The following is a 17,935-nucleotide window of genomic DNA, read 5'->3' on the forward strand; positions in this document are numbered from 1 at the left end:
GCATACACTCAAATACGGTACCCCCTAAACACTCTCAGCTCCACTATAAAACAGCATGTTCCTTATCAACCCGTCTACCCTGAATAGTGCCTGTAAAGAGAAGCTCACGCTGTTCTTAATTGATGTTTAAGGAGTTTTGTCTCGATTGTGCAACCTTTTCAGGTATGAGATAGAGAGTATGGAGCTGATTCTTGAACAGCGATCATGGGTGTTCTGGTAAGGGTGTGCGGTCTAAGTCTACAGCTTGTATGGTTAAGAGATGTGTGGTAAGAGAATGGTTATTCAGGAAAAGCGAGTTCCCACTCTTTCAAACCTTTCTCCCTGTCTTGAGGCTTGGCCTTGTTCGAGGACAAACAAAGATCTAAGTCTGGGGGAATTGATATATGGTGTTTTTAATACCATTATATGTGTGCTTTGAGTTAATTCTCAGTCCTAATTCGTGTTTAATTGATATCATTCCAGGTTTTGAGCAGGTGAAAGAGCAAAGAAGAGAGATTCAGGAAGTCAGATGTCGTTTTGAAGGATTCGATGCGGAACAGCCATCTAGAACAACCCGAAGGTTGTTTCCGAAGAGAACAAGTGTCTGACTATTCCCGATCATTAAGGAAACTTCCTATTCCGGAAGTTTGCCCTAGATTCCACTCTCTCTTATCTCTTTACCACCAGCGCCTCCATATAAAAAAGGCGGAAGCTATCATTTCTTTTTCTTACGCTAGTTTTTTTTTTGCAAGAGACCTAGAACGATTTTCTTTGGATTAAGCAACTTGTAAGGGAGAAGGCTTCATCCTAACGAGAAGATCATCCTGAACCCTTGTCTTTCTACTTTATTTTATATGCAGTATTATTCAGAAACCATGTCTGTGTCATCCTGCTTTATGATTGAGTAGTAGGCTAAGCTTGCTTAGGGTTGTAGGATGTTAGCCGCATGAACTGAACACAAATAAGTGATCTTAATTGTTCTTCATTCATATTGTTCTTACTGCCTGCATTGAACTGATCACTTAATGTTTGATCTTTGATTTAATCCCCTAGCTAACCGTTTAGGAGATAAATTGATATATATTGAATGAGCTTTGTATCCCTAATCAGCGAGAGTAAATATTAGGGTATTAAGTGAACTAATCAGATCTCGCATCTAAGGCTTGCTATCGCGTCTTGCTCCAAGCGAGAACTTAGGACTCAAGACCGACACGCAAAGGGAACAAGATCACGATAGTGGGTTGTTCTAGCCGAGTGATCTGAGTTCTAGACTGCATTTCATCGTACTTGAATAGTTGTTCAGTCCTGCAATTAACATCCGATTAGTAACCCTAAGCCAGCTTCATTTAAATCGAATTTGAATCACCTAGGCATTCTTGTTACTCGTGTCATAATTAATTCTCAAAACTCCACTTGTTTCTCAGCTTAACATTGAACACATAGGAGTAAAGAGTAAACTGCTCCTCTGGATTGAATCTCAAATATTACAATTACCACTGTTAACTTGATAGTAGCAAAGATTCATTTTTAATGTATCAGACAGACCAGGTTAACACTCCAAAACTATCAACACAACACCAGTGAATAAGTTTGAAAATCTCAGAGATACAACCTGGCTTGTTGGGAGATGAATGAAGCATGAGGTGGTGATGAGGGCCGAGCAACCCGTGCACGAAGCTACAACCAGATTGACAAGCTGTGACGTAAAACATACAGTGACTGCCACGGGAGACAACGAAACCCATAAAAAGAGACTGCATTCCGCAGTAATAAGGCCATTCGAGGAACCCAAACCAAGCACCAACAAACCAGCCACCGGGACTGAAGTAGAAGAGATTCTTAGGACCAAAATCATAGAGGAGATGGAAAGCCAAAGAACTCCAGAGGCAGAATAAACTGAGATCTGAGAAAACTTCATATTTAAATCTGGACTCATGAATGATTCTGAAGCAGAAGACAGTAACAGGAGATGGAATGATGAGATGGAAAGTCTCTTGGAAAAGACAGATCTGTCCAAGAATGAAACTCCATTGATGATATGGGATTTGCAGAGGATGAGAGTTTTGACAGGAGAGAAGGATCTGTTAGAGGTTCTAACGGGAGATGAAGGTGGATCGGGAGGTTCTGGAGGGTCAGGCTCTGTCAACTGACCGGAATTCATGGCAGAGGAGGAGAAGGCTAAGGGAGGAAGCCCCTGGCGGCTAGGGTTTTCTAGAGAGAGTTTTGCACTCTGTCTTCTTCCTGCAGGAGATATATATTTATGTATATATATTTATGTATTCTGGCACTTCAAAATATTTTGATAATATTTGTATCATATTGTAAGTAAAACCTAATAACTTATGGTATATATATACCGCATATAATATAACAAGAACAATAGGAAAAAACTAATTTATATAATCTAATTCAAATATAACTATGAAATCAGTTGTTCTTTCTTATTTTAAGAGTATATAATTTAAAATGTAGGAATCTAAAATTATTTTATATAAATTAATAAAATATCATAATCCTAACATTATTAAGTATTAACTATAGTTAAAAAGTTAAAACGAAAGTAAAAAGAAAAAAACGCTTTGACGGCGATGCAAAAGGCGATTTAGGTTTCCATGTTTTCACGAAGGTGGGATCTGGGTATCACCAACGGTGAATGGATCGGAGGAGATCTTTATCAAATCAACGTTCGCACATACATGGGAAGACAATTTCCTTCGGATTCTCGATGTATGGCAATGAAATTTCGAGTTGTTTTTTCGGAGAAGATATGGAAGATCAGGTTTGTGGGGGAACAAAATTTGGTTTCAATCATCTTTAAGATGAAATCGAATGTATTTAAAGGTAATATCTTTCACTTTCTTCAATTGAGTATCTTGCTTGAAGGAAAGGGGATGCGAGGAAGGAATGTGGGATTTGATAATGTTGGGATATGGAGACTAGGGATCTGTTGGTTTTTGAGATGAGAGTTTGGATCTGTTGGTTTATTGAGATCGTAAGTTTAGGGATTCAATTGTTCTATGAGATTGTGATACAGGGTGTCAATTATGGATTTGATATTACTACGGAATATCTTCTAAATATTAGATTGGCTAAATGGAATTGCTATAAAAGGACGTCTGGGGTTCTTTTATCTTGCATCAGTTGTTCTCGTTTTATACTAATAAACGAGATTCATAGCTTTCTCTGTATCATGTCGCAGAGTCAGTTGCTACACAAGAGTTAGATGAAGAATGGTGATACCACCCGCAAGAGGTTGAAGATCTCGGTGCCCCACTTTGACAACTCTGAGTTGATCAAAACCTTCTCCAAAACGTTGATTGGTCAGTGCATGAACCCGGAGGAACAAGACGTGAAGGCTTTGATCACAAACCTGCAGAAAATATGGTGTTTGGAGAAACGGGTTACTGGAATGGACCTGGGACTTGGAAAGTTTCAATTCGTATTTGAAACTGAGGAGGAGATAGAGGGGGTCTTGAAGCTTCAACCTTATCACTTCGACTACTGGATGCTGTCACTGGCTCGATGGCAACCAAAGAAATCTCCACAATTCCCTTCGGAGATAACTTTTTGGGTTCGGGTGTTAGGCGTCCCTGCAGAGTTCAGGACGGCTCCTACTTATGAGAGTATCGGGGATGCTATTAGAAGAACGGTGATGGTGGATGTGGAACACGTGCGGGTTCAAGTGGTGGTGGACGCTTTCAAGGAGCTCTGCTTCGAAACCACTATAAACTTCAAAGGTTGGGAATTCTACGAGAGTGAGGAGGCCTTGGTATCTCTACGGTATGAGAAGCTTTTTGGCTTTTGTCAATTTTGCTCCAGTCTTTGTCATAAGGACGAGAAGTGTCCTCTGGATCCTAAGAATATAAAGAAGAGCCCGGAGAAGAGTAGGGAGATGAGAGAGGGAAATGGTGGATGGCACGATGTAGGAAAACATGATGAGAGAGCCCGGAGTTACAAGGGAGTGGTGATCAATGGAAATAGCAACCAACCAAACAGAGAGAGGGAGAGTCGAGCTTATTTTGGGAAGGGGAAAGGAAAAGTGGCCGAGGATCATGATCACAAATGGGTGAAGACAGCGGAGAGGGGTCATAAGAGGATCTCTTCCTACCATGGGAACTCCCGTGGTGATGCAGGAAGTTCGTATAGAAGATCATCACGAAGAGAGGAAAAAAATGTGGCACCACAGGAGGATCGGGTTCAAACATCTCCAAGACATCTGGAACGTCAAGATGGTCAGAATGAAATATGAGAAGAGACACGTGAGGAAGGGGAGATTAAGAGTGCTGGCGAGGAAGCTTTGACTCTTGTTTCTAAGGAATTTAAAGCTGCACTTGCTGAGACACAGGCGGCTGGTTTGGAGGTGATCTCTGATCCTGTGGATGGAGAGGAGGGCCTACAAAAAATCCAAAGTCTTTTGGAGAATGATCGAGCCCCGGAGGGAGAAGAGGAGGATGTGATGGAGATGGACGAAATTCAGGCAGCATTGCTGGAACATGGTTTGGATAAGAATGCGATAGATGCTCTTCCGGCAGTCTCTGAGGAGGAAATGGAGGAAATGATTGCGGGGTACGAAGAGGAAGATCAACTTCAGGAGGCAGGGGAACAGGCTAATGGCGCAGATGAGAAGAATAAGGATGCAACGGAGCAGGCCAAGAAACAGGGGACTCGTAAAATACTGTTCCAACCTTCAATCAACGTAGAAGGAAGCACAAAGATGAGGATTGCAGCAGGGCTTGTCTCTCCTCGCAAACGTGCAGCAGCCAAGATGGGGACTCGTAAAGGGGATACAAGTAAGCCATTGGAGAGTAAAGGACCGTCAAACCCGAACTCTGGAAACCTGAAGAATTAATTTTATGGATCAAGTCTTACTAGTATCTAGCAAGCAGGGTCTGGGGTGTTTAATTTTCAAAGTTTTCTTATTGATGTTTTGGTATTGGGCAAGATCTCTTTATAAGATCATGCATTGGAATGAAATTTGCTATTTGGATTACTGGTGTTGGTGTGGTTTGGATCAGAGGTTTATTATCTTTGCATTCAGATGTTTTGGTTCTGTTGGTAAGTCTTTGGCACACGGCTCAGCTTTGGAAAAGTTACTGTGGCCGGTCTCATTTAACCGAATGCAGTCAAGAACTCGATGGCTTTGTCATAGGTTGGCAAGGTCTATTGGTCTGGAGCGTCAACAAGAACGAGGAAGGAGTGATGTTCGATATAAAGGTAACAGATGGAGGTTGCAAAGTTCTTTTTCTAAATAAGTGTCGGGTTACACGGTTGAGGCTCCATTTGGTTTACGGACGATCGCATTATGGATTACAATACTGGCACTTTAGCTCTTACCTCGCAGGAACAGAGTTAGGCAGCTTCAGGTTAATATGTTGGACAAATATTGGGTCAAGATAATAGTAAACAATAATGTCTTTTTGGTTTTATTGCATATTGTGCTTTCGGATCAAGATAATGCTGTAGAAACATTTGTTCAGTATTGTTACTTAAAGGTTTTGATTTGGGTTTGGTGTTGCTTATATATGGATCGGGAATTATTTTACATTACGGACATGCCATTTGTATTGGTTCTACGGCCACCGGTGCTTTGGTGTTACTCGTTGTTCCTTCAGATAGTATCTTATATGGTATTTGGAAGAATAACGAATCACAAGAAGCGGTTGGAGATTGCGAACTTGTTGTTGGCTAGAGACTATTCTAATATTTTATTTCATCACGGGACATAAAAGTGTTTTCTTTGGAGGTTTCAAGGAAAATTTCTATGGGATGGGGTGGAGATAGGAAAGTTAATAAGTTTGAAGACATTAACGTGGCGGAGAGCCTTTTTACTATGGGGGTTGGAGAATTCAGGGTATCATTACACCCAATTTAGTTAGCTCAAATGAGTCCTTCCATATATTTTTAAATGAGAGCACTAAGTTGGAATTGCCGAGGAATGGGAAGTAAGTGGACTATAAGTTATTTAACGGAGATATGACATAAACATAAGCCGGATTTTTTTTTATCGGAGACAAAGCGAGAATTTGAGTTTGTCCAGAAATTTCAAGCTCATTTCGGATTTGATAATCTGGTCACAGTGGATCCAGTGGGACGAAGTGGTGGACTAGCGCTTTATTACAATAATGAGTACCAGGTTAATGTTTTATATTCAAGTAATCGAATGATAGATGTGGAAGCAGTGGCTCTTGGAAAAACAGTCTATATGACGTTTGTGTATGGAGATCCAGTTCAAGACCTACGAGAACAAGTGTGGGAAAGTTTAACTAGATATGGAATTTCGCGATTAGAGCCATGGTTTATTATTGGTGATTTAAATGAGATCACAGGAAATCATGAAAAAGAAGGTAGAGCTTTGAGAAGTGCAAACTCATTTGTTCCTTTCAACAATATGATAAGGAATTGTGGTTTACTGGAGTTTCCTGCCAAAGGAAATAAGTTGTCATGGCAAGGAAGAAGAGGCAAAGGCAAAGGGGCAGTAATGGTTAGATGTCTTTTAGATCGTGCATTAGCGAATGAGGAGTGGCACACGCTATTCCCCTGTTCTTATACAGAATATTTAGGGATGGTGGCATCGGATCATCGCCCAGTAGTGGCTTACTTAGAAGATAAAATTATCAGGAGAAAAGGGCAGTTTAGATTTGATAAGAGATGGGTTGGACAAGAAGGCCTTATGGAATCAATTACAATGGGATGGTCCGATAATAGTGAAAGAACAGGAACTGGTATAGTGGCAAAATTTAGTAATTGCCGTCATGAAATAGCCAAATGGAGGAAAAATAATCCACCTTTTGGGAAGGAAAAAATATCAGACTTACAGAAGGCTCTTGAAGAGGTACAAACAGATGATACTAGATCTCAGGAGGATATTATGGAGGTGTCGAGAAAGTTGCAAAAAGCTTACAAGGACGAAGAGGAGTACTGGCATCAGAAAAGCAGAAATATGCGGTATTCATCTGGAGACCTCAATACAAAATTCTATCATGCTTTAATTAAGCAACGAAGAGTCCGTAATAGGATCGTAGGTCTATATGATGTTGATGGAAATTGAATTACAGAGGATAATGGAGTAGAGAAAGTTGCGGTTGACTATTTTGAAGAATTATTTACTACAACTTCTCCATCGGAGTTTGACGATTTTTTCTCAGAGGTAACACCGAGCATAACTCCACAGATTAATCAACGATTAATGAGGATAGCGACAGAGGATGAGGTCAGAGAGGCTCTGTTTATGATGCATCAAGAGAAGGCACCAGGACCGGATGGCATGACAGCTCTCTTTTTCCAACACTCATGGCATATTATTAAGGGAGATTTGGTGGAGCTGGTGAATGATTTTTTGGTTTCTGGAGAAATGGATTCAAGGTTAAATATTACTAATATATGTATGATTCCAAAGACAGAGAGACCTACAAGGATGACGGAGTTGCGACCCATCAGCTTATGTAATGTAGGGTATAAAATTATTTCGAAGGTTTTGTGTCAACGTTTGAAGTTGTAGCTACCCTCTCTAGTATCAGAAACGCAATCGGCATTTGTGGCAGGACGGCTGATTTCTGATAATATTCTTATAGCACAGGAAATGTTTCATGGATTACGGATTAATGAGGCGTGTAAAGGAAAGTATATGGCAGTAAAAACGGATATGAGTAAGGCTTACGATAGGGTAGAATGGGAGTTTATTAAGGCATTACTACGGAAAATGGGGTTTCATGACCATTGGATTAGACTAATGGTGGAGTGTATATCATCGGTTCAATATCGGGTCCTTTTAAATGGCCAACCTCGGGGCCTCATTGTGCCACAAAGGGGTTTACGTCAAGGAGATCCTTTATCTCCCTATTTATTTATTTTGTGTACCGAGGCTTTGATAGCAAATATTAAGAAGACGGAGAGGGAGAAATAATTAACAGGAATAAAGGTGGCCAGAGCATGCCCTTCAATATCTCTTTTGCTTTTTGCGGATGATAGTCTCTTTTTTTGTAAAAGCTCAAAAGGAAGAGTGTTACACCATTCTAAGGATTTTAAAGGAATATGAGAAAGCTTCAGGTCAACTAATAAACTTTGATAAGTCTTCCATTCAATTTGGGCACAAGATAGAAGAATCTGTCAGACAGGAGCTAAGAGATATTTTGGGCATACATAATTTGGGAGGGATGGGAACTTATCTAGTCATGCCGGAAAGTCTTGGGGGTTCTAAGATACAAGTTTTTGTCTTCGTACAGGATCAGCTAAATAATAGGGTCAATGGATGGACTTTTAAGTTCTTTACGAAAGGAGGAAAATAAGTGATCATCAAAGAAGTGATTACGGCTTTGCCAAATCATGTGATGTCTTGCTATCGTTTACCCAAGGCTACTACAAAAAAACTGACGAGTGCGGTAGCACAATTTTGGTGGAGCCCTGGCGGTAATACAAGAGGAATGCATTGGAAATCATGGGATAAAGTATGTGTTAGTAAGGATGATGGAGGTTTAGGGTTTAAAGATATCACTGATTTCAACACGGCGATGCTTGGTAAACAGTTATGGCGGCTGATAGAGAAGCCAAATACTTTATTTTCTCGAGTTTTTAAAGGTCGGTATTACAGGAATGCATCACCCCTGGATCCGATTCGTTCATATTTTCCGTCATATGGTTGGCGGAGTATTGTATCTGCTAGATCTCTGGTAAGAAAAGGACTAGTCAAAAGGGTGGGAACAGGATCCTCTATATCCGTATGGAATGCTCCTTGGCTTCCAACCACTCGCCTGAGACCAGCTAATAAAAATCAACACAATCTTTACCCAGACCTTACAGTGGATTCTCTTATTGATCCTCATTTGCGAAGATGGAATTCGCCGACGCTTCGGGCTTTGGTGGACCCACAGGATGTCAAAATTGATAGAAAGTATACCACTGAGTAGAACTCGGATGGCAGAACAAGCGGGATGGCATTTCAAAAATAATGGAAAATATACGGTTAAATCTGGATATCAGGTTGAAAAGATATACCCAGATAAGGAAAAACCACCATTAGTGTTTGGACCCACGGTGGATATTTTGAAGGCATATTGTTGGAAAATACGGTGTCCACCGAAAATTAAGCATTTTCTATGGCAATTGGTGACAGGGTGCATAGCAGTTAAGAAGAATCTGCATATGCGAGGGATACCCGGAGATATCTGTTGTGCAAGATGTGGAGCAGAGGAGGAATCGATCAACCATATTTTTTTGAATGTCCTCCTGCACTTCAGGCATGGGCTCTTTCAAAGATTCCAAAAAATCCAACTATGTTCCCAACAAGTTCTCTCTTTGTGAACATGGATCATCTCTTTTGAAGAGTTGTTCCACAGATGGAGGATCATCAGTTTGCATGGATACTATGGTACATATGGAAAGGAAGAAATAATAAAGTCTTCAGTAATATTGATGTGGATCCTTTGGATACTCTTAAACTGGCAGAAACGGAATCAAAACTTTGGGCTGAGGCACAAATATTGAATGACCAAAAGAGGACGCCACAGGTAGAGGCTATGATTCTTCCGTCAATTCCAGGAAGATGGTGTTTTACGGATAGTTCCTGGAAAGAGAATGATATTTTTTCAGGTCAAAGATGGTATAGTACCTTAGAAGGATTTGAGGGCTTGATGGGGGCAAGGAATGTCCGGGCTTCACTCTCTCCTCTTCATGCAGTGATGGAAGCTTTACTATGGGCTATGGAATGCAGGAAAAACTTACGATAATTTCAGGTTACAATTGCAATGGATTGTTCTCAATTGGTGAAGATGGTTTCAGAACCAGAAAAATGGTCAGCGTTTGCAAGTTATTTGGAGATATAAACAGCCTGAAAGAGAGTTTTTTCAGCGCAGAGATTATCTATGTACCAAGAGCGCATAACAAGAAGGCGGATAGCTTAGCCCGCAGTGCTAGGAAGGAAACGTCTTTTATAGTTCACATGGATCAAGATCTCCCAGTGTGGTTCACAGAGTCAATATGAGTCTGTAAAGTTGATTAAAAAAAAAAATATTAACTATAGTTTTTTTTACTGTATTTGACTTCAAGGGAGTCACAAATTTCACTCCTTCGTACTGAACTGCACCTTTTGATTCCATTACCTAAAACAACATTATCGTATTGCAATCATTTTATTACTGACTCATAAGACTTAGTGGAAATGGTTTCATTTCCCAAAGAATGGCCAGCAGAATATTGGTGAAGTTGAAGTCCTATGAGATACCGATCAAATTTTCAAAATGGTTTTTTTTTAAGGACATGCTCGCACCAAGTATTGTGGTTTTTCCTATGTCATAATAGTGATGTCTTACTGCTAAGATGTTTTTAAATTCGCCCTTTACGAGTTCGTATTAAATATTTATAACTCTTGTTTAGAAAATATTATCAAACTTGCAATAAAATTAACACACGATAGTTGACGTGTGACCGAAGTTACTTTCAGCATGTTTTGCAAAAGGTTGTTGGGGGTGGATTTACATCCTCCCTCAAGGCCCATTAGACAATGTACTAAGCTCATTTGGCTAGAAAACTCTAGACATATATTTGTATAAATAAAGAGATATCTCTCTTGAGCAAGGGATCTCTCTTCTCCCATTTGATATTAAACACTTCATACAAAGAGCTTATTGATTCTTAGATTTATTTACACTTGTAATCATACATGTAATATAATCTTTAATCAATAAATTCTTTTTGATGTTCTTTCTCCATTTGATTTCTCTTTACCCTCAAGAATCTAAGAAATCTATTTCTTAAATTCTTCATTGTATGATTCCGACAAACACACCGTTTTCGGTTCAAACAGTTGGCGCTAGAAGGAGGGGTCCAAAGAGAACAATTTTCAAAGCAAATCAAATTTGGAAGAACCCTAGATCTACAAAAAAAAAAAGAAAAAAAAAAAAAAAAGAGAAAGATCAAGAATCAAAATGGATTATTTTCTCTTCCATTCTCGAAGCAGAGCTTTCTCATCCCCGGTGAACCTGTAATCATAGCCGTTCCAGATCTTGCTTCACCTCAAGTTTTCAGTCCGGCAACTAGAAGATCTCGGTGTGATCTCGGCGTTCTCGGTTCGTCTACGTCAAGCATAAATCTCCGGTCAAGCATATCAGTTGGGCCCGTAAGCCCAATTCTCCACTGAAGGAGCTTGTCGCATCTGTCTCCTCTTTGCTCAGAAAGATTGCAAAAAGCTCGAGAATTGATCTCGGCGAAGCTCACGAGCTTGACCTTGCAACACCTGAAACTTTCAGTCCATCAAGTAGCTCCCGACTCGTGCTTTGGAGTCCCGCTTTGCTCACGGAAGAGACAGAGGTCAGAGATTCAATCCTGGTGGCGAGTTTGAGCTTTGACGAGGAAGACGTACTTCTTGGCACCGAGTGAATTCGAAGATGTAGATCCAGCGGCTTCGTTGATTGATCGCTTCATCTTCGTCATTTCTGAAGAATCTGACGGAACGACATCCTTGGATGAATGCTAGTGACGGCACGGCCGCATGGGTAGTAGTTTCCTTGAAGCGGTATCCTATCTCTTGTAACAGGCGATTAGCTCCTGGTCATCAAAAGCCTCATCGACAAGCTCCACACGATACTCCAAGTCTGATCAGTCCCCATCGCCTTTCTCATGAAGCTCTGCTCTTGATGTCATTGGTTTTGTAACGGCGGAGTCGTTGTTCTCCGGCAAGAGAAACAAATTACTTGAAGGATAAAGTTCAGACATCATTTATTGGTTCGTGGGCTAGTATCGGAGTAATAGGTCAATCTCGTTTCAGCTATTCCCGTCGTTAGCTATCACTGGAGAACAGAAGCCACAGTGATTTATTGACAAAGGAAGAAGCTTTCTCATGAAGCGATGCTCTTGATATCAGCAAAGGCTCACCAAAGTTCGAAACTTCCTTCGAGAGCCTCACCATCTTGCCGTCAGAAGCTTATATAAGACAAGCTGCATCTCTCAGCCTTGTTGAAAGTTTGAGCTCACGAGCACGCAAGAATCAGAAAGGTTTCTCTTCATCTCGTCGTACTTATCTCGGCGTAGTCTTGCCGCTAACAGTTTCAGGATCAGTAATGGAATGTCATTGCATCTTTGCCACAAGAAGTTGAGTTTACTTGAATGGTTCTCGGCTAAACTTAACACTTGACGGCGACGAAGGCTCAGCCACTTGCTCCGCATCTCATTCGAGGCTTGGAGTTGTTCTCGAGTACAGCCGGAGAAGGCTTTTCCTGTGTTGATCAGCGTTAGCCTGTCCCTTAGCTGCTGGTTCACCTGACTTCTTGGGCTGTCTCTGTTTCTTAGGACGAGATGGAAATGATGAAACGATCTCAGCATGATAATTCTTGAGGTCGACATTACCTTGCCTTCTTCTCCAAAGTTCGCCAAGACGAGCTTACCGCAACCGGCACGAACTTGAGAGAAGGAGAGACCGATGGAAACAAACAACAACAACATAGAGCTGCTTCTTCAGCTATGTACAGATCCGTGCAGATGATCTCTAGAGAAGACTTATAGGGAACGCTCTACTGATGGGCTAAAGCAGTTGAGAACTGCGATGTGGCAATGGTTGATCTCTCAACTACACGTAACAACGAGGTGTCATATCGGCAACAAAAGCTATTCGTCACGAACTTGCCATCTCAGTCGTGTTTCTCCGCATGGCTCTAGAGTATCAAGCTCTAGACAGACCTGCAGCGGACGTGATTCTCGTCGGCTCGGCTTCGACTTGTTACATACAACCACCTCTTCACAACAAAGATAAGTTATTTTATCAAACCATCACGTGTTTTAATCACGTAAACATTGTGGCTTTGGTTTAAACTAATGAAACAACTCTAAACTGTTCATTCATCTTATGTTATTGCTTAGCTGTTGGTAGTCTATGATATTAATAAGTTGACAATTATTATATCATCATGCACAACTCACTAGCATTAAGTAAAATCAAGTTCAATCGGTTGTTTATTAATTATGCAATTGTTGATTTTTTCTCTTGGTTTATATTGATCTAATCATGATCATGGTTTTCTTGAGCCAGAGATCGTTGAGCCAAAAGGAAAAGAGAATCACAAGCGGTTGCCACCATCATGTCCTCATGCTTCGAAGGACGGCCCTCACCTACGAGCTTGTCGGAAGCAGCACAAGTCGGCGTTTTCTCACGTCATCATGGCCTGACGAACACACAAGCCAACAACTTTCTCGGCACACATGATCTCAACACGAGACTTCGGGTCGGCAATAGTTCGGTAAACGTGTATTTTAGGCACAAGTTTAAATTGAACTTGCTTTTTATTAGGCACGAGTTTGCAATCGACTCGCTTATTGTTAGACACGAGTTTACAAAAACTCATCTTTGGCTAGGCATGAGTTTACAGAAGCTCTCCTTCCACTAGGCACGAGCTCTCAGTAAACTCGCCTCTGTCTCAACATGAGTCAAGTAAACTCGTCTTTCGCTAAGCACGAGTTTAAAGCAAACTCGCTTCTTACTAGGCACAAGTTCGAAATAAACTCGCCTAAACCGTCATAGGCATGAATGTGTCTAGTTCGTTGTCTAATAAACCCTATTCGTAAACTTCGCAGAGATCGATTCCATCTCTCTCAACGAACTTGGGGGGACTTACTGTTGGGGGTGGATTTACATCCTCCCTCAAGGCCCATTAGACAATGTACTAGGCCCATTTGGCTAGAAAACCCTAGACATATGGTTGTATAAATAAAGAGATATCTCTCTTGAGCAAGGGATCTCTCTTCTCTCATTTGACATTAAACACTTCATACAAAGAGCTTATTGATTCTTAGATTTATTTACACTTGTAATCATACATGTAATATAATCTTTAATCAATAAATTCTTTTTGATGTTCTTTCTCCATTTGATTTCTATGTTGATTTCTCTTTACCCTCAAGAATCTAAGAAATCTATTTCTTAAATTCTTCATTGTATGATTCCGACAAACGCACCGTTTTCGGTTCAAACAAAAGTCATTTTCATCTTTTATTTACTCAATCTATATTTTATATATGATCAACAGTCTGTTTATTTATATTCACATATGATTAGTGGAAGTTGGATATGTGCTAACTCATGAGCACCCCAAGGATAAAAGAAATGGCATTGACCAAATACGACGGGAAGACGATTATCTGGACAGCGCATTCGAAAGGATCTCACCAGCTGTATAGATACAATATTAAGTTGGCGAGAGACAGCAGACGGGACACGGAATAAAAGTCCATTCAAGGGAAAACATGCATGTTTATTCATAAAAAAACTATCAAAGAATAGCCATTAAACAAACACTAATTAAATATACAATCATATCAAACGCATGGTTTTGATAAAAAACAAAAAAAAAAATCAAACGCATGGTTAAATTATTCTGTATTTTAATATTGTTGAAATAATGCCTTTAATCTGGTCGAGTGGCATCGATTGGCCGATCCAGGAATCACGGATCGACCCACGAAAATTCCCACACATATACACCAAGATAGTACGAATTGGTCTCAAAGCACATCACTCTTATACCCTTGGCCACTAGGTGCAAACAAGTGTTTCTGGTAACATCTAATACGATTACCCTTCATGTACGGAAATTGCAGTATTTATTTCTCTTAAGAGAATCTAAGCATCCCCACCTTTCCTGGAGTTGAAGAGTTATAATGTAACATCCCGAGTTGTGATATATGGAAAGGCTTAAGAGAATTGATTTGGCTACCTATGTCACCAAAGTTGTCTTAATTTTTCCGGAGCACATCCAAAAAGAACTCCAGATTTAAGTGTGATTGAGCTGGAGTAGTGGAAGGATGGGTGACCTATCGGGAAGTGATTCGCGATAGCGTGCGAGTGAGGCCAAAGCACGGGGAAAGGTCGGGTGGTGATTGCAGGGTCAGTAAACAATGATTTCGAGCCTTGGAAAATTAAAGGACCGATCGCTGGAACGGGATGGGGCCCACGGGCCGAGAGAGCGGGCGTGGGTGGCCTATTAGCTGTGGGCGGTCGGGACGTTACAAGTGGTATCAGAGCTGGTTAGACATCTCGGTTCTGACCCGAGAGGCGTCTTGAGACCTATCGTGGGGCGCAACGAGGACGTTGTGTTCATTGAGAGGAGGTGAATTGTAACATCCCGAGTTGTGATATATGGAAAGGATTAAGAGAATTGATTTGACTACCTATGTCACCAAAGTTGACTTACCTTTTCTAGAGCACTTCCAGAAAGAACTCCATAGTTAAGCGTGCTTGAGATGGAGTAGTGGAAGGATGGGTAACCTATCGGGAAGTGATTCGCAATAGTGTGCTAGTGAGGCCAAAGCACGGGGAAAGGTCGGGTGGTGATTGCAGGGTCAGTATACAATGATTTCGAGCCTTGGAAAATTAACGGACCGATCGCTGGAACAGGATAGGGCCCATGGGCCGAGAGAGCGGGCGTGGGTGGCCTATTAGCTGTGGGCGGTCGGGACGTTACATATAAGTTGTATCTTGAAACTGTAGATGCTACCCTCAAGTGCAAACACCATAAGTTTATGAGTTAAGATGATTAGTTAAAGGAAACTTCAACCACTTTGGATAACCTTATTACATATCTATTTTTTATCAGCTAGGGGATCCTAAACAACTTCCAGCTACTTTGATCTCAAAGTTTGCTCAGTATTATGGGTAAAGCGCATTACGTCCAAACATATTCTGGTATTTGTTTATATGTTTGTATTGATACTACTGGATTGTTGTGTTTCCTTTCTTCAAATGAAGCTGTGAAGAATGGTTCTCATTTTAGTAGTGTCAACTGTCAGATTGGTCTAATAGGCCTTAGTGATGCGGAGATGCTTGACGGGCCGCGTCAGGAAAGTCGAAGCCCATTCAGAAGGACTTAAAAGACGAAGCTGGTGATTGAGTTGAAGTCGTCGTCTTCTTTTCTTTTCTGTTACGAGAGCTGTAACTAATTCTCTGTAACGATCAATCTCTAGTGCATTTTGGGACACCGATCCTGAAGAGAGAAGTACCCGGAGTTGAAGTGGGGAACACTATAATTCGTGTGTGTACTTTAGTTCTTTACTCTTTAACCAACATCACACGAGAGCAAGAGAGAGAGAGAGAGAAGTGAGCGAGTGCGATCGAGAACGTATCGGTAACAAGTGGTATCAGAGCGCTGGTTACGCTGGGAAGGATACTAGATCGACTCAGGGTTCGCGAAGGAAGAAGGATCGGTTAGATCATCCAGATCTGACGAGAAGCAGTCAAGATCATCTAGATCTAACTGGAAGCGAGCAAGGAGGACGAAGAGATAAGGAAGAAAGATTCGACGGGGATCGATCTATAAGATCTCCAGGGGAGTGATTCTTACCTTTCTTTGATAAGACCTTAGATCAATTTTTCCTAATACTGTATAATAATAAACATCCAAAACTAGTTTCTCCTAGAAGGCATTGATCTGAATCTGGAATTAGATTGCTACTGATTTATTCCTTTGAAATCTGATTGTTATCTGCAGGTGACAAACAGATTGAGGTGGAGTCAGCATGGATCCTACGCCGGGGAAATTTCAGATGAATAAGTTTGACGGCAAGGGCGACTTCGGATTATGGAAGTATAAGCTGTTGGGGCAGCTAGAGATTCAAGGTCTAGGTTCAGTACTGAAGGAAGAATCAGAGACAACTTCAGAAGAGAAGTCAGATGACTCAGATGTTAAGGAAGCTAAGGTGGATCCTAAAGCAGCTGAGAAAGACATCAGGGTCAAGAATCTATTGGGGACGTGTCTGAGTGATATTATCCTAAGGAAGATAATGCACGAGCCCACGGCTTTTGGAATGTGGAGAGCTCTGGAACATGACTACCAGACGAAGTCTCTTCCAAATCGGATATACTTGAAGCAGAGCTCTGTAAGCTTCAAGATGGAAGAAAAAAAATCGATAGAGGAGAACCTTGACGCCTTCTTGAAGCTAATTGCAGACCTGGCGAGCTTGAAGATCATGGTGAGTGATGAAGATCAAGCCATTCAACTCCTTACAAGCCTCCAATGCTAATATGAACCTCTGGTTCACACATTGAAATATGGGACTGGAAAGGAAACACTCACAGTAAATGAAGTCGTTTCATCGGCTTACGCAAAGGAGGCAGAGCTGAGACAAAAGGGAGTTCAGAGCAAGTCTAGGCAGGGAACAGAAGGGTTGTATGCGGAAAGCAGAGGGAGGTCTGAAAGAAAGGGATCTCGAAATTCAAACAGACGAGAGAGGAGCAGAGATTATGACAGAGGAAGATCAAAGTCAAGACCAAAGTTTGGACCAAAAGCTTGCTGGATCTGTGGAGATGAAAATCATTGGAAACGCGACTGTCCAAAGAGAGGTAGACAAGATAACAGCAGGCCATCTACTCAGCAAACGTCGCTTCAAAGCTACCTACCTCCATAGCCTTGACAGCAAGCTTACTTGGAAAGAGTGATGAATAGGTGCTAGACTCTAGGTGTACATTCCACATTACACCCAGACGAGAGATTTTATCACAGTTTGAAGAGTTCAAAGGGAACAAGGTCCTCATAGGTAATAATACTCATTGTGTGGTGAAAGGACAGGGCACTATCACTATTGACAATCCAGATGGAACGGTAGTAACCCTCATTCATGTGAGATATATTCCAGACATGGGAAGAAACTTGATCTCCTTTGGTCAATTGGAACAGTCAGGATGCAAGTACACTAGCGCAGGCTTCAAGGTGAATTATTACAGAGGAGATCACAGAGTGTTGACAGGACAGCATGACTAAGGCCTCTATTACCTTCAAGGGTCAGTCAGAGGAAACAGGGATGGGGAGTCTTGTAACGCAGTCGACATTACAAACAGATGGCACTCACGCTTGGCACATATGAGCCGGTCATCAATGGAGACTCTTGCAAGAAAGGGTTTCTTAAAGAAGGAGGAGGTGAAGACTCTAGGGTTCTGTGAGGCACGATGGGCAAATCTCACAAGCTGAGTTTTCCAAAAGCA

At 41.2% G+C, this 17,935-nt stretch overlaps 1 protein-coding gene across 4 annotated transcripts in view; it reads left to right on the plus strand.

The window, feature by feature from the left end:
* Window positions 1-805: 805 nt before the first annotated feature.
* The window catches only part of LOC106389865, a 32,549-nt gene continuing 15,419 nt past the window's right edge, over window positions 806-17,935 (plus strand). The window contains exons 1-2 of one of the 4 annotated variants that reach the window (XM_048765869.1): window positions 806-13,202; window positions 13,537-13,820. In XM_048765869.1, coding sequence (XP_048621826.1) covers window positions 3,203-4,228 — 1,026 coding nt within the window. In that variant the 5' untranslated portion in view covers window positions 806-3,202 and the 3' untranslated portion in view covers window positions 4,229-13,202; window positions 13,537-13,820. Of the gene's footprint in view, window positions 13,203-13,536; window positions 13,821-17,935 lie in introns of those variants that run through there. The other 3 variants (XM_048765868.1, XM_048765866.1, XM_048765867.1) reach the window with 3 other exon arrangements.

The sequence above is a fragment of the Brassica napus genome, chromosome C8, assembly GCF_020379485.1.
Source record: "Brassica napus cultivar Da-Ae chromosome C8, Da-Ae, whole genome shotgun sequence".
In the NCBI taxonomy this organism is placed as follows: Eukaryota; Viridiplantae; Streptophyta; class Magnoliopsida; order Brassicales; family Brassicaceae; genus Brassica; species Brassica napus.